General features: G+C 35.5%; 1 protein-coding gene across 1 annotated transcript; it reads right to left on the reverse strand.

The window, feature by feature from the left end:
• Positions 1-473: 473 nt before the first annotated feature.
• On the reverse strand, positions 474-7,382 carry LOC127096610 (DNA mismatch repair protein PMS1). The gene is made up of 11 exons (XM_051035160.1): positions 7,006-7,382; positions 6,601-6,924; positions 5,368-6,489; positions 4,686-4,954; positions 4,482-4,608; positions 4,098-4,166; positions 3,873-3,946; positions 3,491-3,556; positions 2,275-2,378; positions 1,046-1,233; positions 474-882 (listed from the first exon to the last, which is right to left on the reverse strand). The coding sequence occupies exons 1-11, from the start codon at positions 7,225-7,227 to the stop codon at positions 760-762; spliced, it is 2,688 nt and encodes an 895-aa protein (XP_050891117.1). The 5' UTR covers positions 7,228-7,382; the 3' UTR covers positions 474-759.
• Positions 7,383-25,506: the final 18,124 nt, after the last annotated feature.

The following is a 25,506-nucleotide window of genomic DNA, read 5'->3' on the forward strand; positions in this document are numbered from 1 at the left end:
ATTAATCATAAGTATAAATTATATTATTACCTATTGTGCATAATCATATTTATATATAAATATGCGACATGTGTGATCATATTTGACACACAAAAATCCAATCACAACAAAGTCTTTTATGAATGATATTAAATTTTACAATATCAAGTTATTAGTACCAAATTTCAAGCCAAACTAATGCTTTATTTAGCTTCAACAAGAAACAATTGAAATAGGTGAGTACCACTTAAGTCCTTTGGCCAATGGTAATGCAACAGTAAGCACACACATCCTCAAAGGTGAAGACTGATACATGTGAATTTCACAACACTTTTAAGCAACATGGTGATCACAAAACTTATAAGCATTCTTACAAAACTAACAACTAATCCACTGATTTTCTTCATGGCAAATATTAATAAAATAGAACTAATCCTAAAGACAGTAGTTAAACAAGAAGAAAAATAAAAATAAAATAATGAATACAACGGGAGTAAGGCCAGATGCAAACATTAAGTCCAATAATGAAACAGCAAGAATAAATCAGGGCCTATAGAATTTTGTAGAGACCATTAGCAAAGTAACACAACGTCAAGCTGAAAGACTGTCAAATAAAAACCCAGCATTCTAGACATGCTTATTCAAAGACACTCGACATCCCTCTATAAAATTTAAAATTTTGAGAGCAAATGTTATGTACATTGAATTGGTACAAAATAATTTACAGGATCCCTTAACTTCCAATATATAATGAAACTTGGAGCAAAAGTTCAAAACTAATTACATCTGCATTGATAACTCTGACCTCTTGCGAACTTTGGTCAAGTCAACTAAATGGCGCATGGTCGGCCTGCCATGGGGACAATTCCATGGGGATTTCAGCTCCGCCAAATGCTCAAGTATCTGAAACAATTAAGAAAGCTAAAAACTCAGTATGTAGGGGTGAAATTTAAAAATTCAATTTCCTTACATTTACTGTTTCACTAAACCAGATAGTTTTAGTGAAGGTAGGTATGTGTTTTATTAAGGCAAGGGGTGATGCTAAAAGTAATATGTGTTTTACTACCTTCTGCATTTCATTTCTTCCAAGTGCATCACCAATCATAATTGATGAACGACATGCTCGAGATGCCAACATTGCACGAACTCTTGGAGGGCAAACTGAATCTGTGGAATCTTGTTTATAACTACCAATTATGGAACATTCCCCATGACCATCACCATCAGATAGGGTTGAGATCAGATCCTTAACATCTGTTGGGACAAAAAAGGTTATCATTAATCACTGAATACAGTTTTTGTTTCTTAATAATAACCTTCAATTCAATACATCATTTTACGCTCATGTGATTCACAGTGATTAAACAAATCTCTGAAAATAATGTTTAAGCAAAAGAAGTGCCATTGCCATTCAAATTATTCAAATATGCACATGTCGATGTTTAGATCCAAGCTTAGGACCAAGGGCTTATTTGAAAAATAAAATAAAACTTTGGTATCATGGAACGGACAAAATCCCAATTCAAAGGACACTAGTACGAAGCTAGCTAGAAATCACAAACCATTAAGGGGAGAGGGCTTTAAGTTTAACCACAATGTGAGTGTCACATAACTTCCTGAAGGAAGTCCATAATTGTTAAGATCCTTAAATGTCCTCTGTTAGACCTCATTAATAAATAAAATAGGAGGAGGCCTAGGCCAATGAGCTGAATTTATGTTGACAGTTTGTAATTTTAATTATGTTACTTGTAACTGTCTGTCATTTGAATAAATACGGAAGGAAAAGAAATGGAGGCTAGACAGTTATTCTTGGGACTGGTTTTGGGAGGGAGAGACCAAACTCTCCAATTCTTGGAAGGGAACTAATTTGTAACCAAAAACCTTGATTTTCTTATCTCTAATTTTGTTTTCAATTCTGGAGTTTCTTGTAACAATATGGTCCTTTGTTCCTGAAACAGAATTTCCAGTCTTTCAGTGCAATAAATTTGTTGTTTGTCTTATAAAATTGTCAATAAAGATACCAGTTTCTATCATCTTCTAGATACATGCGTAACTAGCCCATGTGGATGACATCCAAAATTAACTAAAGTCATGTTAGTTAGCTAGACTTTTCAGCTTGGCCTGGACCATCATCCAAAATTAATGCAAAATTTGAAAACTAAAAAGAGTATCATACATGGAGAATTACATATCCAGTGCACACAGGACACTATCCCTTGACTGATCATGATTATATAAACTGATAGAGTCCTTAAATTAATCAAAGATAAAATCCACAAAATTCAAAAACTCTACCTTCAATTCCAAACATAGTATTTTTACTGTAGGGAACAGACTTCAATTTATAACGGCATCCAGGTGGTGCATTTAGATCCTCTTCCAGAGTAAATCCATTCTTCCTGAAAACAGATATAATGCAAATACCTGTTATTAACTACATAGACCCTTAAAGATGCAAAAAAATAAGACAAAAGTAAAGCATAAAATATTGCATCTAGAAAATTGAACTCAATTTCAAGTATAACCTCCACATAAAAAATGCATCTTACTGTAAGAGATACTGAATCAAATATAATAGCATTTCCAACAACCTTTTGCAAATTATGCAAATGTTTTAATTTCTAACGAGCATGTGGCAATTATAGTTGACACACCACACAACAGTTGTTAAAGACGTTAGCTTACAGCAAACAACTACTAGTTGAACAATTTGTGGGCTCTAAAGTTCAAAGTCCACAGCTCTGATTTTTGTTTCTATATGCCAGTCAGCAAGCTTTGCCAACTTGAGAAGTTTTGGAAAGACATTCTCTTTTCTCAGCAGTTAGCACATCACAAGTGCATCTTAAGACCAATGGACATCATACTTTCCAAATATGTCATATGAAGTCAAATTCAATAAGTTATTTGATGGTTTAAATATATTAAATCTTGTATTTGCATCTTCACGTGATTAAGGATCTGATCTGAGTAATGATATCGAATATATAAAAATCCAATATACACATGTCTAATTTTTTTTTAATTCAATATATCTTTGAATTATTTTTAAAACCATCTATTCATTATCAAAATAAGGCAGCAAAGGTCAGCCATTGAATTGAGTTTAGCATTGACACAAAGCAGTGTTCTGAGCACAGCTGTCAGGTTGGCTGTGTCGAGTTTTATATAAGTAGAGAAATTCATAGGAAATGTTTAGTTTAGGGTAACATTAATTATTACTCCAAAAGATCCTTAAATACACAAAGAAAGATAATCAACATGGTCCTTTTTCAAATCTGATCATCTGAAACAACTCATTATGACAATCATTCTAATTAAACAAGAAAGTGAATAAGAGAACATGGCACAGCATCATTTCGGTTACTGGCTATAGTATACAAGAAATACAAACAATCTGACTGATGATGCAAGATTGGTATTAAAATCCTGTTAATGAAATCTAGTTTCCAACAATAATCCATAAAAGGAAAATCAACATATCACCACTAAATAAATATGGCTCTAGCTATACCTGATTATGTCCATGTGAATAGAAGCAACTATTTCTTCCTCAGGGGATAACTCCAATTTCATTGGCCTACATGTGAAATTTTTATTAGTAAAATTTAGATCATGAACAAATAAAGGAGAAAAAATTACTTTTCGTGCCATCTAAATATAGCATCTGTTTGCATCAAGTGATTGTGCTTTTACAATCAAAACTTATACTCTAAGCATCCTTTGTAACTTGAACCCAACAAGTCCTGTAACTTTGCCACATATTTGCAGCATAATAAGTAATTTCCTTTTACAGCTTTACCATGTTTTTATTGACAGTCCCCTCAAGTTCAGAGTGAGAAAAACAAATACTTATGCATAACAATTGTAACAGAACAAAACTGTAAATTCCTCACCTAAGTAGAGGCTGTTGGTTCAATATGGTTGATTGGGACAGACACTCAAAATTGTATTTCTCGTCAGCAGCATGCTGAAAATAGATTACTCTCCATCACAATTTATGTTTTCATAAAAAGAGATATGAAATTAAGCAAAATAATACATTTATATAGATTAATCATTCAAGGGGTTGGTGGAAGAAACTGCAGAATCTGTAATTCCAAAAGCATAGTGGAAGTTACCTGATCCACAATGAATAAATCTTGATCCAATTTACCAATGATAAATCCAAGATTGAATTGTCCAATCACCTATTAAAATTTAATATTAAAGCAATAGCCGATAAATACATGATACATTTAATCTGAAAATGTAGGAATAACTGAGCAGTTAAATATTCAAATATAATTCCAGTATGATAGATTAAATATGCAGATTTTGTACTCCAAAAAAATGATTAGGCTTTATGGTGGACAAAAAAAACTTAGAAAAGCCTAACAGTTTAGTTGCACGTTCCGTACTAACTTGTAACTAAAAATAGCATTCAGTATTGACATTTGGACAACTAATCAGGACAGCGACATCCAATTTTATTATAAATAAACAAAATGAATTATACTAACAACCTTCATTCTGCTGAAGTCTTCCTTCTTAAAAAATCTTTCCAGTTCAGTAGCTGCCGCTGCCAAATTCCTTTCTTTCTGCTGTTCACTTTCTGGCTGTGAAAGCTCCAGAGTTGCAGCCGTATAGTGACTAAATATAATTATGAGAAAGAGTAAGCATATATGTATGATTTTCCAATTTTAGAAAGAGGCTACTGAAATAAAAACCTTTTGCCATTATGTTTTTCGTATCTGTAATTTCTGGGTTGCATCAAAGAAGAACTCTTCTCTCTCCTACTCTTTAGGTCCTGAAAAGAAAATTGCATGTTGGAGAATATCTTCTGACCAGAAGACTTGGGAGAATCTAATCGTAGAGGCGATGAACGAATTGGAGAGTCTGAGACCAAAACATGCTCTGAAGTACTGATCAGATTGTTGCTAGATGGTGTAATTGTTGCGGTATCAGCTAGCTGTGTTGTATTCTCTTGATACAGTTTCTGAAAAACATAATATGCAAATATGAAACTAAGACAGTAGCAGTTTTTATTTTTACTTTTTAGTCATTCATTTTTGGATACAGAATAAATTTTGTTGGAAAGAAAAAGGCAGTATAAAGGAAAGGAGGATGGGTCTTCTCCTTTTGAAAAAGCATTATAAAAATGCTCAATGAATACAAGGTAAAGACATTAATATCATTTTCTGCATTTGCTACTCAGGAACTTCAATTTAATCTCAAACACAAATTTCAAAGATATCCATTTTAATGATAGAATGTCAAATAATTTTATAAATCAATACATAGTACAATAGCATGATTGAAAAACTATGTTTTGAGAGCTATAAGTGTAGATGTATGAAACTTTAGTAACTCAAACCTAGCTTTGGAATGCTTGACTGCAAACAAACATACCATGCCGGGTTCTCTGTCAGTAGAACCGTCTCTATAAGATAGGGAATTCACACTTTTGTGGTTGATGCTATCAGGATTAAGTTGCTGCGAATTTTCAATCTGGCTCGGCTTAGAAGTTTCATTAATTTGGTCCAAATGAATATATGATCTTGTTATGGAGTCATTAGTTTCAGTATTCGCAGTCTTCAATTGATGATGTGGAGCTTGATTTCTGAGGACAGGAACTTCAGATAAGGCTGTAATAATGTCATCATGTTTTCTTTTACTCACAGCAACAAAATTGTTAAGAGTTGACTGAACATGTCTTGGTGAATCAGATGAATATTGATCAATTGTCCTTGAAACCCGGGTAGCTTGATTGCGCCAAGCACTATGAGCAGATGCTGACTGTCTTCCACTTGTATCACCCTTTAAAGATTTGTGCGCTCTGAGTATGAACTCCTGACCCGTTGAACCCCTAATATTCTCACAAATCAACCTTTCTTCTGAGAATAGATCGTCGTCATCAGATTCAGAAGCATCTTTAGAATCAGTTTTGCACTCAGTATAATGCTCTTCGCAAGGAAGGGACGGTTTTGTTACGATGGAAGACTTCTTCTGAGAATCAGGCTGCATAAATTCATTGACAGCATAAGAGGCGTTATCGGGAGAATATATTTGTTGCAAGCCCTCTCTCATGGCTTGCAACAAAGAAGTTTCTTCAGAAAAAAATATTTTCCTCTTATCAGGAGTCACATTGACATCATACACTTTAGTTGGAACTGAAAAATTCAAAATCGCAATGGGATACTGTTTAGAGTTTGCACTTCTATACAACTCATTCACAAGTTTACCGACTTTTGGCATATCCACGGGTCTACCGTTCACGAAAAAATACTGTCTATCTCCCAAATTCCTTCCGTTACCGAGTCCGGGCTTGGAAAGAAAACCATCAACTTCGCAACTCTCAGATATACATAATGACATGGGTTCCAAGCAGTTGAAAGTGTTCATGCCAAGCACTGTTATGATGTTATCTTTTAGAGAATCATTTCCTTGTGTCTTAAGTACCACAGACTTTGCATTTTTGCCAGTAGTGTTGGTACAGCCAAATCGAACACCTTTTGCAATAAGGGCATATGCCTGAAGAACACTCAACAGAAACAATATATCATATCAACAAACTCATTAAAACAGGGAAAAAATGCTGCAATAGAGACAATAGAGAAATTCCAAAAGCATACAATCACTCACATTCAAGAGAGAAACCAACTTGCCATATTCCTTGCGAATGTTCCGCTTAAACTCTTTGCTTCGCACCGGAAGATTATAGAACAGCTTTTTAACTGTGACAGTCGTTCCAACTTTCCGCGCGGTTTTCTTTTCATCCGCCAGAGCACCAGAATGGTTAAATGTCAAGAGTGTAGCAACCTCTTCGCTCGCGGTTCTCGTTTCAACTGTCAAGTTTCCAAGAGCACAAAGAGAACTCAACGCTTCTCCTCTAAAGCCAAAAGTAGTAAGAGACTGAAGATCATGAAATTCCGATAATTTCGAAGTATGATGCTTCAGTGCAAGAACCTGCAATAATGATAACAGGCTCAAAAGTCAAAACCCTAACACTACATTTTTTAAAGGTTTTTACGTTTCAGTGAATGATACCTTGAAATTGTTTGGGGAAATGCCGCAACCGTTATCAATGACCTGAAACCATTCTTCGCCGAAATCTTTGAGAGAGATTTCGATACTGGTGGCGCCGGCGTCTAAGCTATTTTCGACGAGTTCTTTAACGGCGGAGGAGAGGTCAAGGATGACTTGACCGGAACATATTCTGTGAATGATTCCCTTAGCGATAGGTTTGATAATTTTCGATTCGGCCGACATTGCTGCTTCTCTCAGTCGATTAACCGAGCCAGCGAATGTTCATACGAATTATGAAGAAAACCTGCAAAATTTTGCCGCCAAAACAGGAGCGGGAACGAAATCAGAGTATGTTTAGCTCTTTTGATATCCCGTATAGTTGTACTAGTGGTAAAAAAAATTAGTTTATTAACTCTTTTTTAATTAATAATTCCATCAACCATAAACTATCTGGGAAAAGTTGCGGACTGCTTCATTTTTTAAATCAAAAAACATAAAAAGTAATGTAAATGTTTGTGCTCATAAATGTCCGTGAAGAAAATAGGTTGAGAGCATAGCGGACGCATTAGAGGATGAGGGCTTAAATCATTGATTCTCCCCCACACTAAAGTACGGACAAAACGGATATGTTCAATGGGTCGGGGCTCGGGGTTGTTTTGTCAACCCTACTAAAGTGTATTTCTCTCTAAATAATTTTTACATTATCTAAAGGACAAATAGGTAAAGAATAAGGGCATGTATGAAATAAATCTTAAAAAGTCTTTTTTAGTTTTTGAAATTTAAAAATTTAAAAACTTGTTTGAATATAATACTTTGTAAAAGTGTTTTTAAAAACTCTTTTCTATTTTTCAGTTTTTAAAAGTAAAAAAAAAGTAAAACAACTTAGTTTATTTTGCTTTTTACTTCTCAGTTTTTAGTATTTTTAAAATAAGATAGAAAAAGGTATTTGAAAGAGTATGATATTTCTTTTATTTATGTATGTTTTTTTATGCATAAGTAACATTTTCAAATATATTTATTTATTTTAGTTAAATTTTTTTTGTGTTTCTTAATTATTTTCACTATATAAACTTTTTTTCTATTAAATGTGCAACCCCATTTTTTTACTTTATTATTATTATTATTATTATTATTGTTATTATTATTATTATTATATTTCTTAATTTTATTTTAAATTCATAAAATAATAAAATTCACTTTTAAATAAATTTATTCATTATTTTGAAAATTAGATTGGTCATCAAATCAATAAGAGTACCGAATCACTAATTTATTGGTCGAACCATTATGTCATTGGTCGAATCGAATGATTAAATCAGATTAATCTAGGTAATTCAGTTGAATAAACTAGTCTCCACGAAGAAAATATATAGTTATTAAATCGGTCGAACCAAATGATTTCGTCTCTAAAAAAATTACGACACCTATAAATTTTCAAGATTTTAAAATATCATAATTTAACGAATTCATTCTTTAAACTCAAATTCTAAACATAATCATCGCACACAACAAAATAGTACATAATACAAATCTAAATAAAATAAACTCGAATAATAATATAATGCATTGTCTAGACAAATTAGATTTAAGGGATGAAAGGTGTTTCAATTAAGTTTTTAGCAAAATCTTTTTATATTTTAAAATTTTTTACAATTTTTTTTATCAAAACGGCGTCGTGTTTTGTGAAAAGAAAGCAAGTAGTTAATCTGTCGATTTATAAAAATCGTCGGTTCTTCGATTTTTACCGATTTGATTGATTTGGTCAATTCTCACTGATTAATAGGTTATCTGATCCACCAATCAAACCATATCAATGACCCCTTTGATTTTTTATTCGATCGGTTCAATCGACAGATTCAATGCGATTTATAAAATATTGAATTTATCTCTTTGACTTTGAAATATTATATAGCTAAATCTTATTAATGCTATTTTTTTCTTTTTTTAATGTTCTTATAATTTATTTAAATTTAATTTAAATTTTTTTTGGTTTTATTATTTTTTTAACACAACGGTTTCTCCTTCATACTTTATATCACATTCTTCATAGTCATTACAACTTTATATATTTTCAAAAAATTTAAACTATTAAAAATTATCAAAGTTATTGAAAATAATTAATTCCTATTTTGTTTAAGAGAAACGCTAAAAATAGTAATAAAAAAATAAAGAAAAATATTCATCAAACAAGTGTTATGTGATTTGTAAAATTAAAAAAATTGCTTTTACCCAATTATTTGTATTCAAACAAATATCAATAATTTTCTTAAGTTTGTAATATTTTATTAAAAGAAATAGATGATAAAATATATATTTTTATTCTCTTCTTAAAATACTATTAAAAAATTAGACTATCAAACAAGTTTTTTCATTTTCATATTTTTAAAACAGTTTCTAAAAACTAGTTTATCAAACAAATTTTTTGTTAATTTTCTTCTTAAAAATAATTTTTTTAAATAGATTTGAAAAACAAATTTTAAGAACTAAAATTGAAAAGTGTTTCAAACAGTTCCTAAATGGTCCAATTAAATCTCTTTTCAATGAAGTGTACAACATTCACGTGTACAAACTTACACTCTTAAAAAGAACTCGGTTTCACACTCTAACCCACTTTAATTTCAATCTCGAAGGTGCTTGCAGGTTTAAGTTGTGTTGTGCTTTTATTTTTGTTTGTCTTTATTGTAGATGTTCTTGGGAAATTCTCTTTTTATCTTATGGGTGCGCCACACATTTTTGGAAATTTGAAAATGTCATTCTTATATTCAGAGATGCATATTTGGACGCACTTTAAATCATATTAGTCTTCGTAATTCAATCACACACCGCATTTTTACTAAAATATGGTTCGAAGATGCATCTTCGTAAAAAAATTGGTTGTAATTCAGAAATGTATCTCCGTAAAGCCCCCTGAAAGCTTTCAAGTCATGAACAATGTCCCAACATCGACATTTTTTTAGATGAACTTATACCTTGGGTCACTTTATACCATAAATTAAAATCACAAATACATTAATCTATTGAAACATGTTACACATATTGTAGCGAGGTATTCGTTACCTTTAGGTTTATTGACTAAACCAAAAGTAAGCATACAATTCGAGTCGCCACCGCACTTTTATTTGTCCAAAGGAAAGGCTAAAAAGCGAACAAAAGTCAAGTAAGAAGTTTTATCAAATCAAAAACTAATAAAAATGTCAAAGATCTAGGTAAGGGGGTTGGTTATGAAATGGGAAGGTTTTACGCACCCAAAACATCCTTAGTACTCTAAGGGAACCTCTTTTTGCAAATGTGTGTTGTAGGTTGGTATTTATGAAAATATGTGCAAAAGATTGGAGGGAAGAGAAGAGAATAGATTATATTTACAATATTTTGTTGTTTGAATGGATGAACCCATTGCCTACGTACCATCACAAAGGAGGATCAAAACCTCGTAGTTCGGGGTAAAAATCTCAAAGATTGGTGAATTGATTTGATCAAAAGCCTTAAGATCTTTTGTTATCAAAGGGAGAAAACTCAACCTAAGCCAACAATCCACCATGTGAGGAGAGCTTCAACATACTAGTGAGGGGTTAACCCTATAATAAGTATGGAAGACTTATAATCCAATCACTAAGGATAAGGTGATGTTTACATCAACCACTATGATAACTCAAACCTGTGGCTAATGTTTATGAAAAGTTTTAACAAAGATGGCCACTGGAACCACAGGATCAACTTGAAGTGAGTTGTATTTACAAGTTAGATTTATTTACAAAATGAGGTCAAAGTTGAATTAAGATCTATTCATAATGAGTATTAATGAAAAGATTTTGAAAAGTCAAAGGCATAAGGCCTAGGTTTCTAATTTGAAACGAAGTCAAAATTTGCACAAAAAGAGTTTGGCTTGGGTTAGAGTGAGGAGAAGAAGAGAAGGGCTAGTCCTAAGGCATACAAAGATAAGAGAAGAGATAAAACCTTTGGAGTTCCTTTTCTTGAAATCATATAGATGATTCAAGATGCTCCTTTCCTTTGGACTTAGCAACAAACAAGCAATCACACAATATTTGGATTCAAGCTCCTAGGATCTCCATTTGCCTTATCTCTCATAACTTAGCTACTCATGATAATGGTCTTTCTTACTATCTCAAGATGGAATCCCTATCACACAAGAGCAAACATCAAAAAGTTCACAACACAATAAGAGGAACGGACAAAGAATAAGTTTTGGATTAGGAGTCCTTTGAAGTCAACTTTGGGATCTAGCATTCTAAAGGCATGAGGCTTAGTTGCTTTTCAACCAATTTAGCATTCTAAAGGCATGAGGCCTAGTTGCTCTTGAACTCCTTTAAGCATAGGTAAGTCATAATTCTAAGTCCTTTCTCCTTTTTTGCATTTGGTTCACACAAAACAAAAGCAAAACCAACACAAGGCAACAATATATTTATATACATAATTAGCTCAAATGAGCAAAAGGAAAATGGCATAAACATAAAATATGTGCTCAAGTGAGCAAAATGAAAAGCAATATGAATAAATGAGCAAGAAGTAAATTGCATTAAAGTAAATTGCAAGAAATTAAATGCTCAGATTAAAGTTAGTAATTAGTATGGTTATGTTAGTTTGTCATAAGACAATTTAGCGCTATATTAAGCAATCGTAAGTGGACTAATGTAGTAGTCACACCTATCTGAGGCCGGTCAATAAAACTATAGGCAAATGAACACAAGTTGGAGATCATGACTAGTAAGTCAAGCTCCTAAAACTTGCCATGCCAAAAGAAAAGAGGAAAGGTCTTGTATGAACTTTAGGTTTTTTGCTTGACCAAGAAGCGACCTATCTTGGACACAAAGCAACTCACTTGATCTTGGATCAAGTTGAGTTTAATTTGGATCAAAGAAGGTTAAACCTCTCATTTGTCAAGACCAACCATAAGACATTAACTCATTGGCCAAAATAAAAAAAGAAAGAGATGAAGATGAAATGAATGAAAAGAGAAATCAAATATCAAACACAATCGGTCAAAAGTGAATCAAATCATCATCAACCAAAGCTAAATAGAAGAGAAATGAAGGTTACAAGTCAACAAGTCAAACATATTTTTTTGGTATTTTTTTGAATTAAAAATAAATGCAAAATAAAATGGACAAAATATGGTCAAACCTCAAATTTAATTCAAATCAACTTCAACAAGTCCAATTAAATTCTCATATGTCTAACATGGTCAAACAAGCTTTGACAAAAAAATTCAACAATTTTTGAAATCAGAAACTATTTAAAAACAATTAAAAAACAATAAAAATAACACAATATGAATTAAAATCTCAAATAAATCTCAAATCAATTAAGAAATTTATGAGACTACTTTTCATTGACTTATCATGATTCATATGTGTTAGGAAAATATTTTTGGATTTTTCAAATATCAAAAAGTATTTTAAAATGAATTAAAACTATTAAAAACCAAATAATTCACATAAAATATTAAATTAAGTCACAAAAATAATTAAAAATCAAAATATGAAACTAGATTTTTCAAGAAATTTTTTGGTACTGGTCTCATATTTTTGTGACTTTAAATAAAATATTTATGAATTTTTGAAAATAAAAGGAATTAAATGGAATTAATCAAAAAATAAGAAAATAGCAAAAATGCGCAGCCACAAGTTCCTTTCATTAATTGACGTGGCATTGATCTGATGGCTCAGAGGCGCGGTCACACGAAAGACCAAAGCCAAGCGCGCTACACATGGATTTAAAACAAGTCATAACATTGGAAGGTTGAGATTAAAACGTTTGAGCATCATCCAAGGGACTGAAGGCTTCCACGTGGGGATGGTGGTGGAAACCACCATCTTCTCCGACGATCTAACCAGATCCGGCCACCACGCCCAGGGAATTAAACTTTAATGAAAATGAAAACTGAGGATATCAAAATAAAGCTGAGGTGATGTACATCACCCCTGTAACCATGGATCCTTCTCAAATTTCTTATTTAGAGAGAAACAAGAGCTTGAAGATCATGGTGCTTGATCTGAAATGGCACGATTTGCAAAATTGAGACCACCACTGGCCCGCCTCTTGCTTGAGGACTTCAGAAAACAACAAAAATCAAAGGAATTCACATCATATTGCAAGATCTAGATCAAGAAAAATTGAGGTTCTACCTCTGAAATGCAGCTTCAAACAACACGAATTCTCCAAGCTTTTGATTCAATTTTGCTCTAGAAGTGTGATGATGATGCAAGGTTAAGGAATTGAGTTGTGAAAATCAACTAATGATGTTGAAATTCAAGCTTGAAATTGAAAATGAAAACTGAAAATTCCTTTAGGTGAGGGTTTGGTTTTCAATTCAGCAGCGTTTTAGATCTCCTTGTGGTTGAAGAATGAAGCTCAAGGCACCTCTATTTATAGATGTATGTGATGCAATACTGTTGAAAAGTATATTTCCGGCAAATATTTTTATATCGTATCCACAGAGATTAATTGTTATTACCGTCGTTCTATAATTCCAATTGTTATAAGTTTAAAATGTAATCAAGTTGTTTTGTTTGAACAATTATCTTTTGAGTAAAATGACACTAAGACAATAAAAATAGTTTTAATCAAATATAAAAGGCTTGGCAAGATTGAAGTTCATTATCCAAATTTCTTATGTTTCCTTAATGACAACTATATGGACTTAAAATTATTGATGATATTCAAGTATCCTCTCAATATCATTTATTTCTAAATGATATTGTGATAATCACTATATTAATGGTTAAATGATTTCTCTACCTAACTATCAATATAGAAATATTGAATGTTTGATACAAAAGAAGAGTAGTGTATAAATCTATTTCTACAACTTATTCACTACTTGAAAGCATATTTTAAGTCAAGACTTGAATTATCTTTCTCAACAATAACTCAAATCTGAATATTCAAAATAGGGCAAAAATATCATTCATTACATCAATAACCTTTTGTCACATACAAGAGTCAATAGGAATACATAAACAATAAGGAATAACTACTACCTCCAATCTTGACAAAGTGGGGTTTAGCTCCTCATCATCATATTTGACAGCAAAATGAAATACCAAAGTAAGCTTTGTTTTTCTTCTCCAACTTGTGAATGAATTTTCCTTTTTTTCCATCCTGTTTTTTAAAGAGTTCATCATTTCCTTAAAAGTTTCATTTTGGTCTAAAACTGAAAAGTACTCTAAAAATGATACAAAACTGTCACACTTCAGTTGGGTTGAAAACATAACAATTGGCCCAAACCAAATATCAAGCTTGCTGTTTTCGCAAGGTTCGCGGCGTCAACCCTGGTCACGGCACGAACTGAAGCAATTTCAGCTTCTTTTCCTTGCAAGCTTCATTTAAACCATTTCTCCTAAGTTTGTTCTTCAAATGCTTCCAAAATGCCATTGAAACTTCTTCCAAATTATGCTTATGCAATCCAATGCTCTCTTGTCAAAAAATAACTCTACAAGACTAACAAATACGTGAAATATCTACTCAAAACATAATCAATTAAACTTAATTGCATTTTTACTAAATTGTGAGGATAAAAGTGTGTAATTCAATAAGAAAATGGTAAAAGGGACCAATAAAAATATATGAAAAGTAGTGATAATTGGTCCCTAACAACTCTCCCCAACTTATCATTTTGTTTGTCCCTAAACAAAAGTTTTCACCCAAACAACCAAAGTAATGAAACAATAGATTGAAACAAGGATTAACCAAAGACATTCAAATGGTTCAAAAGTGTACGGCACTTCCTCAATCCACCTATCTCAATTCTAGACAAGACATGAATAAGAACAATGGTTAGGTGGAAATAACATACTAAGGAATTCAAAGCAATACATTTCAAAATTGAATCAAGCTTACACACACATCATAATAATGATGAATAAACATGAAGGTTTTCTTTCACTCATCCAAACAATTAAATCAACAACAACTCGAATCATGCGGTCATCAAAGCAAATACTAAATCATGTGAAAAATGAGAATCAAAAGGTCTTTCAAAGGTTGTAATGTGGCTTGGGTTACAAGAAAGGATATGATTAAGAGAATTTAACAAAAATGCCTATCCTAAGGGAGCATTCCCATAAATTCAAACTCAACAACAATTTCCGCTTTTTGATCCCAATCTTTCTTCTTTTCTTATTTTTCACATCCCCACAACCATGAGCTTTCTTTTTGTTTTTTTTTCTTTCTTTTCTTTTTCTTTGCTCCATAATTTCAAAGGTGACTTGTTTTTTTCTTGTTTTTTTTTCACACTTTCACCTTTTCTAAAACATCACTTTTCCAAGTTTCTAATCAACTCTTCTAATTTACTCTCCCCAACTTTAGATTTCAAGACCAAATTTATTCAATAATGCTCCCTACTTAGACATAGGCGAAAGACAAAATTTGCAAACAAACTCGGTTGAAGGTTCAATTGAAACGAAAGAAATTAGGATTCATTTATTTCCAAAAAATTTAATGGAATTTGCACTTATCAATCAAATGAATCCTAAAACAAACTCAAAGGGGTTAACTAAGGATCACTCCTCGCAAGGTTAGTTGATTAAAAACTTTTTGGCCAAGTGGTTTTTCTCAATAACAAACAATGCCTCTATCATTTCCACAATTTTCACAAAAATAGATTAATGCATGATTTAGCATGATAAGAATGAATTGAAATAATTTTCGGTATCCCGCATTTAGTGCACAATGGAAAGCTACATCACAATTGGTTAAGTTCTACTTTGATTCAAAAATGACATGCATCTCAAGGAATTTATGAAATGAAATTTGCAACACACCATCAAACCATTCATGTTAAGTCTAGAAAGTGATAAAGTGTACCTTGAAATGCCGACACCAATTTTTATCATCACCACTCGAAGTGTCCTACGCTTCCTTCCTTGCAAACATTACTTGGTTCCTTCAAGCTTAACTTAAGAATAAGAAAATTTAAACAAACAAACGGGGCATACCAAAGTTCATTGCAACACACAATTAAATCTCACAAAAGATCCATACAATTAACAAACCAACGTTTATGGTGAAACAAGAGCCACCAAAAGTACAATCATAATTAAAACATAAAACAATAATAATAAAAAAGCTCAAAATAAAAATTTACTACTACTCCAAACAAAAGTCTTCACTCCTCCTCATCATGTCCACCACCTACGGATCCAAGGACATCTTCCATCTCATCATCATGGGTCGCACCACCACCTCCTGCACCTCCCATAAATGCGGGCCTGCCCTCAGGCCAATTAGAATAAGCAGTATACTCCACCTGGGACGGAAAAGTGCGGGCTTCGGGCGCAAGAAAGGTATTCTGGAACTGCTGCTGCATATCATCAAAAAGGAATGATTGGGACCTCTTAGAAGCCTCAAAACTCTCACAACAGTAGGTGGCGAACGCCATCTGATCAAAAGTTGGCGTACTGCGGGCTTGGGGTCTAGAGGAAGAAGTGACTGCTCCTTCAGCTCTATCTATTTGGCTCTGGCAGAACCTGTTCAAATAAGCATTATTAATTATACTGGTAATAGACAGGTGTACCTCATCCGGAATGGGCACATTTGCCTTTCGGCAAAGTCTCATAATTAGCCCCGGATATGTTAGAACACCAACTTTCCCACCGAACTTGGTTCCACTAGTCACAACTTTGCGCATCTCCCCCGCAATGATGGATGCCACATCTATTGATTTACCAATCATGATGTAGTACAAGAGGCATCCAACATCCAATGGAATGGTGGTGCTATGGCTCCGTGGCCGAATATTATTCAATAGAAGCACCAAGTAAGCCCTTGCTTCCAAGTTCAAATTCTCCCTCTTCCACGACTTCGAAAATCCCTGATCATTCAAATCAAAAGTCCTTCCCTCAAGGCACAAATGAGCACTCACGGTAGGAAGGTCCCAATCATTGGCCATTTATTTGGCACGATATTCACACCGCCCGTTATCCATCAAAGTGAGAGGATTACCCAAATAAGCGTTGATCGCGTCCCTACTGAAGGTGATGCTCTTTCCCCTCACCCTTGTTTGGTAATGAAATGCTACTCCCTCCTCCAACTGAAGAGCATTGACGTAGAATTCACACACAATGTCATAGTTGATCTCTGGCTCCGGTTCACAAATTTTGTTCCATTTTCTCCTTTCAAAATTTGCCACCAGCTTCCTATAAGTTCCACCCGGTGACAAACGAATGAATCTTTCCGGTTGAATGGTCCTTTTAACTAATTTTTCAAATCTTTCCTTGTGCTCATCACTAGTGAATCTTCGCACGGATCTTTAAGGACCAGAGCTTGTTGTTTTGGTACGTTTTGGCATCTGCAATAAAATCAAAAACAACCACACAATAGCCATGAGTGAAGTTAGCATCCATAATCCAAAAATATGAAACTGATATTTTCCAGTTCGCGGCGCGATGGACCGTTCGCGGCGCGAACCAGAAAAAAAATCAACAGCCTCTAGGGTTCCTACTGCTCAAAAATTTGTTTAACAATGATACCATAACCCTTACCCAATCCGAATTCGAATCATCTCTACACATGCAAGGTGAGTTTCAACAATTAAATCATTTTCTAACAAAACCCTAGTTCACCTTAATGAGAAACAAAGAAGGAAAAGGAAGAGAGATTACACATACCTTTGTTAAGAGAAGGAGATTCTTGCTAAAAAGTTTGGGATTTTTGAAATGGAGAGGGTTAATTTTGAATTTTGAAGTGAGGTAGTAACAATGGTGAAGAGGAGTGTGAAGTTTGCAAAATATGAATGAAATAAAAATAACACAAAACAGAACTTAAAAGGGTCTGCCACGCTCAGTTCGCGGGGCAAACATGGTTCGCGGTGCCAACTTAATTTTTCCATTTAGTTCGCGGGGCAAAGGTTGTTCGCGGGGCGAACTGAAGGAAGTTTCAAAAATTGTTTGGACATTGGACAGAACTCCATTTTCACCAGAAAAAACAAAACAGAATAAATTTAACAACTGAATTAACAAAAATTGAGATGCATGCTTACGACGTTGGGTTGCCTCCCAACAAGCGCTTTGTTTAACATCGTTTTAAGCTCGACGGTTCAATGATCTTCACGGTCCGGCGAGCGAAATGACACAGATGTCTCTATTCACTTCTCCAATATTGTAGACTTTTAGTCTTTGCCCATTTACAGTCCAGCTTTCCTTTGACTTTGGGTCTTCCACCACAATGGCTCCATAGTTTCGCACCTCTTTTACCACAAACGGTCCCGACCATTTGGACTTTAGCTTACCCGGAAACAACTTCAATCTTGAACTGAAAAGCAACACCATCTGTCCAACTTTGAACTCTTTGTGACGGACCTTTCCATCATGGTACGCTTTCACTTTCTCCTTGTAGAGTTTGTTTGAATGGTAAGCATTATCCCGTGATTCCTCCAATTCATGGAGCTGTCCTTTTCTCTCCAGCTAGAGTGGAGTCAAAGTTCAAAAAATTTAAGAGCCCAAAGTGCTTTATGCTCCATTTCCACCGGGAGATGACAAGTCTTCCCATAAACCATCTGAAATGGAGTTAGTCCAATAAGAGCTTTGTAGGCGGTACGATACGCCCACAAAGCTTCATCCAATTTTGATGACCAATCTTTTCTTGAACTCGAAACCGTTTTTTCAAGGATCCTCTTCACTTCTCTGTTTGAAACTTCCGTTTGACCATTTGCTTGTGGATGGTAAGGAGTAGTCACCTTATGCTTTACACCATAATGTTCTAAAACTTTTTCCAAAGGTGTATTACAAAAATGTGATCCCCCATCGCTTATCAACACCCGAGGCACACCAAAACGTGAAAATATGTTTTTCTTTAAAAATCTTATCACGGTTTTGGAGTCGGTCTTAGGTGAAGCAATTGCTTCCACCCACTTTGACACATAGTCAACGGCTACGAGGATATACTCATTAGAGAAGGAAGAGGGGAATGGGCCAACAAAATCAATGCCCCAATAATCAAAAACTTCTACTTCCAACATGTTGGTTAAGGGAATTTCATCTCGTTTGCCTATCCCTCCGCTTCGTTGGCACGTGTCACAACTCTTTGCGTGTTCATGTGCGTCTTTAAACACGAACGGCCAATAAAATCCCGCTTGGAGGACTTTAGTGGTTGTTCGCCAACCGCTATAATGACCTTCATACGGAGAGTTATGACAATGCCAAAGGATGTCTTTTGACTCTTCAAGTGTCACACACCTTCTTAAGAATTTCTTTCTTTGATTACTAGTGAGGTCTTCCGGTGTCAAACCGGTTGCCTTGTAATTAGCAAAATCGGCACACCAAGGCCTCACTTGAATCGCATAAAGCTTTTCGTCCGTAAATTCTTCCCTTACTTCTTCTTCTTTATTTGTAATTTCCACATTAACCAAACGGGACAAATGATCCGCCACCAAGTTTTCAGAACCTTTTTTATCCCGGATTTCCAAATCAAATTCTTGTAATAACAAAATCCAACGAATTAATCTTTGTTTGGAATCCGGCTTGGTTAGCAAATACTTGATCGCCGAATGGTCGGTGTAAACTACAACTTTGGACCCGATCAAATAAGCTCTAAACTTTTCCAATGCATACACTATAGCTAGTAACTCCTTTTCGGTTGTCGCATAATTGACTTGCGCCTCATTTAAAACTTTACTAGCATAGTGGATGGCATGAAATTTTTTAGCTTTTCTTTGACCCAAAACCGCACCAACCGTATAATCGCTTGCATCACACATGAGTTCAAAATCAAGTGTCCAATTTGGTGCAACGATTATGGGTGCGGTGACTAACTTTTCTTTCAACTCAAGGAATGCTTTTAGACACGACTCATCGAAAAGAAATTGCGTACCTTTGTTGAGCAATTTACTCAAGGGCTTTGCTATCTTTGAGAAGTCCTTGATGAATCTTTGATAAAATTCGGCATGTCCAAGAAAGCTTCTTATTCCTTTGATGTTTTTTGGAGGTGGTAATTTTTCAATTACTTCCACCTTTGCTCTATCAACTTCTAGCCCTTCGGAAGAGATTTTGTGACCAAGAACAACACCTTCGGTGACCATAAAATTGCATTTCTCCCAATTGAGTACTAGATTTGTTTCCATACATCTTTCCAACACCACATCAAGATTTTTCAAACACAAGTCAAAAGACAACCCATAGACGGAAAATTCATCCATAAACACCTCAATGCATTCTTCGATCAAATCCGAGAATATTGCTTGCATAAACCGTTGAAATGTTGTCGGTGCATTACACAATCCAAAAGGCATTCTTCGATAAGCAAAAATGCCGAAAGGACATGTAAAAGCCGTCTTCTCATGATCCGCCGGATTGACCAGAATTTGGTTGTAACCCGAATAACCATCCAAGAAACAATAGAAATTCTTACCGGCCAACCTTTCCAACATTTGGTCCATGAAAGGTAGCGGGAAGTGATCTTTCCGTGTAGCTTGATTTAGCCTCCTATAGTCAATGCACATCCTCCATCTAGTTACCGTTCTAGTTAGAATCAACTCATTTTTATCACTTTTGACAACCGTCATACCACCCTTCTTTGGAACTACTTGCACCAGACTCACCCATTCACTATCGGAGATAGGATAAATCATTCCGGCCTCCAAGAGTTTGACAACTTCTTTTTGTCGCATCCGCGAAAAACAACCGGTGGGAATGAACAAACTAACAGAGCCGCCACTGTGCGTTATTTATCCCAAAAGGGGGGTGTCATACCCCAAAATTTGCCCGTTAATCTCGCAAGACATTTTTTCAAGGCACTCCAACTCATTTTTCAAGACATTGATCTTAAAGGAACAAAGACCCAGCACACAGGTGGCCGAATCCAGAAAATGGCTTAAATTGGCTTTCTCGCTAGGCGAGCAAAATCCTTCGCCTAGCGAACTCTTCGTTGCACCATTCGCCTAGCGAAGCTTGCGAATACCAGAAATTTTGGGCTTCATTCTGAGCCCATTAGATCACAAAAACTATTATAAATACCAAGACCTCATTCAGAAAAAGGGAGACAGAGGACAGAGAGGGAACAAGCAAACCCTAACAGAGGCAATCGGAAAAACCCTGTAGGCTAACGAAGAGAATTCTGAGTAACCCCGGGATACCCCGAAGGAAACTCATCTGCACAAAGGTTACCTCCGCCCAACTCAATCCGGCACCAACCCTAAGAGTGATCTGCCAATTCAACATTGCAATTCAATTGCAAACAGGTTTGCACTACCACTACCGCTTTATGCTCCCAATTTACATGTGACATAATGATAGAATTTATAAATATATCTTAGGTTTTGCATGTGGATCTAAGTATGCATGGATGTCTTGAATGTTTAACCATGTAATTTCTGTAATGGATGCCATAGGGTTTGGAGCTTGCTGAAATCGTACTGTTATTAAAATCAAAACCCGCAGCCGTTCGCTAGCACATCGCTAAGCAAACATGTAGCGAGTGTTCGCCAAGCCTTCGCTAGGCAAGGCAGTAGCGAACATGACAGTCGCTGATTTTTTTTCTGTTCTGTTCTGTGTTTATCTGACATGTCCTATCATAGCTGTGTATTATTTGCCTGACATTATTACTGCTGCGATTCCTTTGTTCGGTGTAACTATTGATTGCACCCCATTTGGTATTCTGACCTGTTTGCTGAATTTTGTGAGGGCTCACATATTCCCGAAGAAGGTAGCTTGCTAGGTATTCCACTTTATTTGTGGGATACCCCTGTGGAGACTCATCCTAATTACCCAACTGATTACAAATGTTGCCTTTGAATATATGATTTTGACCCTCTCTTTGTTGCCTTACGGTATTACGGTCATGTCCCGCGAATGTGGGGATACACTTAGCAAAGACCCTTCGGTTAAATCATCATGTCCCTATAAGATAAATCATAGTCCCTCGGATGTTGCCTGCGAATATATGATTTTGTCCCTCGATGGCCCGTCGTTGTAGCCTACGGTTAAATGATGATCGTCCCTTCGAATGCTAAGGTACCCTTACAAATGTTGCCTTCAATGACCAATCGATGACCCTACGATGTCCTATACATCCAAAGGACAATACTACTTACTTCTCAATAGTAAGGACAGTTTTACCTTCATAAGGATAGGAAATACCCATAAAGACCTTGGGTAGGTATAACTCTTAAATGCTGACTCACAACTTAAAATACTTTTCACACCTCACACTTTGCAAAACGTCTATTAGAAAATCACCACTTGGTATACATTCGTACTAGAATCATTGCCAAGTTATATTTTTCTAAACAACTTTCAAAATTAAACGAGATAAATACTTTGTATACATTCGTATCAGAATTATTACAAAGTTAAACTCTCTTTTCAAAACATTAAACAGTTCTCAAACACTTTTTCAGGCAAGAAAAACATAAGTGATCAAGCAATTAAGAGCCCATGGATAACCATGGATACAAAAGGTGCTAACACCTTCCCTTTGTATAATGTACCTCCCGAACCCAAAATCTAATCAAGGTCTTTCCTGTGCTTTTCTGCCTTTCCTTATTGGATAAAAGAAAAGTCGGTGGCGACTCTTGCTATCCGCGACATTGCGTTTCAAAGCAAAAAATACACAAAAGTCAGTTCACCGTATGACAGAACTGGCGACTCTGCTGGGGACCCTTAAAAAGAGAGGTTGCCTTAAAAAAAAAAAACAAGATCACTTATTTGAATTGGCTGATTTACTTTTAAGGGATTGCTTGGGTATTTTATGCTTGAGTGAAAGATCCTATACCCGGATCTAGTGTACCTTAGGTAAGTAGCAAGAGATCATCGCGACTATCTGGCGTATACTGGAATGGTTAAAATGATGGCTATGGTTAATGTGACACTTTGGATGTCCTGATGTTCCTCATGTTTACTTGAGGAAAAATTTGGCGTCCGTGTGGTGTCATCAAAGCGTTAACCAGACCTTTAGAACCCTAATTGACTCATCCTAGCCATTAGAAAGTAGTGAGATAACTGATTTCGGTTCCGACTGGGGTTGGTTGAGACTCGATACTACACTCTTTGAGATTGGACTTTAGGGAAGCTTTGGTCAACCGCTTGGTGTTGCACTAAAATGGACTTAAGGAAAGGTCGATGATTTGAGATCCTTCTAGAACCCGGTTACTATTCTAGGACAGGTTGAACCAACCAAACTTCAGTGGGGAGGGTACTTACCTATGGAACTCATGCAAGCCTTACAACTTAGGAATGATTGTTGTGTGACTTGTTTGTGTTTGTTACTTACTTAACATCATGACATCATAACATCATAACATCATGACATCATGACATTGTACTAACCATTTCAAGGACTTAGGGATTTAACTTTGCTCTGTTAAACAGGTTATGGCTTCCAGGAAGACCATTCAGATCAATTTTGTAGCGATCTCTCCTCAACTAAAAAATTTAGTGCCAGAACTTCCTGATCATGCTCAGTTCATCAAGAAACATGGTTCTCTCCTCAATTTAGTTACCGCCGGTTTCAAAGAAGATATGATGAGAGTTCTATTCCAGTTCTTCGATCCTAAACATCATTGCTTCACCTTCTCAAATTATCAGTTGGTACCCACATTAGAAGAATTTTCCAGGCTGCTTGGGATACCTATCCTTGATCAAACACCTTTCAGTGGTTTAGAAAAGATTCCGAAGTCTGAAGAAGTTGCCGCGGCTTTACACATGACAAAGTCCGACATTGAAACTAATTGGGTAACAAGAAGTGGAGTTAAGGGTTTACTTGCCAAATTTCTGATAAATAAGGCCCGGGAATTCCTAAAAGCTATGAATGCCCATGCTTTCGAAGATGTTCTAGCACTACTAATCTATGGTTTGGTTCTATTTCCTAATCCGGATCAATTCATAGACATGAATGCTATTAAGATATTTCTCACTCATAACCCTGTGCCTACCTTGCTTGGAGACATTTTGCATTTCCTTCACACCCGTACTGTGAAGAGGCAAGGGACTCTCATGTGTTGCATACCTTTATTATCTAGGTGGTTTATTTCGCACCTTCCTCAATCAGTCTTGAAGAATGAGCAAAATTTGAAATGGTCTTAAAGGATAATGTCGCTCTCCCATTCAGACATCCATTGGTGTCCCCAACCCAAAGAAAATGTTATCATCATTGGCCGTTGTGGAGAATTCTCTAACGTACCACTCCTAGGGATAATAGGAGGTATTACTTATAACCCAGCTTTAGCCCTCCGTCAGTTTGGTTATGCTCGAAGAGATGGTCCACATGAAATAATTATTCAAGGCACTGTGTTTGACTATGACAACGACTCTCAAGGTCTCCGTCAAAGGTTTGTACGAGCTTGGGGCATGGTGAAAAGAAGCACTTTAGGACAGAAAAACTATATTCCTATGGAACCTTATCTCAGATGGGTACGCGCCAGAGCTCGTGAGCTTACCATGCCATATCTTGCAATCGGACCTCTGATTGTCGAACCAAAAGTTGAAGGAGGTGCCCCTCAGATCATTCCTTATCTAGATATGCCTACCAATGTTGAAGAATTGAAGAAATCCTGGATCCAGTTGAGAGAGGAAAGGGATACTTTTGAAACTCAGTTCGGTGCTGAAAGGAAGAAAGTGTTAGAGCTCACCAGCCAGCTTAATGAGGAACGAAGACTCAATGCATATCTTCGCCCAAAAAGAAGCCGTCCCTGGGAGACTTGAGCTTTCATTGTATTTTTATTATTATTTTTTGTAATGAACATTGATTAAAGAAATTATTAATAAAAGTTTCCCTCTTTTGGTGGTTTACGCAAAGTTAAATTCCAAAAGTCCTTGAAAACATTTCATACATTGCATAGCATAACACAACATTACATAACAGGTATTCTAAAGGATCAATGTTCTCACGGTCTTCCTTCTAAACAGAAAAATGGCCCTCGAACAAACTGTCAAAGATCTCCAGGCTCAGAATGTTCAATTCCAGGAGATGATCTTGAACTTATCCAAGGGGCATGAGGAGCTGAAGGCTCTCTTGCTCGAGAAGAAGAAAGACAAGAAAACGGTGAGTTAAATTAACCCGGGAAGAAGGCTTAAAGGACAGGCCGCAGGAGTCAAGATTAGACTTCCGAAGGATCAAGAAGATGAGACAGAAAATGATTCGGAAGATGAGAATGCTGATCCTTTCAACCATGAGGACGACGATGAAGATTATGAAAATGAACTGTACTCTCCAAAAGATGATAAGTACAAGTTGTTGGAAGAATGTATGCTAGCTATGGAGGGTCAGAAGGCGCCCGGTCTGGATTTCGAAAGCTTAGGTCTGGTCTCTGATGTGGTCATTCCCCGCAAATTCAAGGTCCCCGCTTTCACTAAGTATGATGGTGCGTCTTGTCCTCAGATGCATCTGAGAGCTTATGTGAGGAAGATTCAGCCGTATACCACTGATAGGAAGCTATGGATCCATTTCTTCCAAGAGAGTCTGTCTGGCACACAGTTGGAGTGGTATTATCAGCTCGAGAGCTCTAACATCCACACCTGGACTGATTTAGCGACAGCCTTCTACAAGCATTACCAGTATAATTCCGAATTAGCA

This window comes from Lathyrus oleraceus, chromosome 6 (assembly GCF_024323335.1).
Source record: "Lathyrus oleraceus cultivar Zhongwan6 chromosome 6, CAAS_Psat_ZW6_1.0, whole genome shotgun sequence".
Lineage (NCBI taxonomy): Eukaryota > Viridiplantae > Streptophyta > Magnoliopsida > Fabales > Fabaceae > Lathyrus > Lathyrus oleraceus.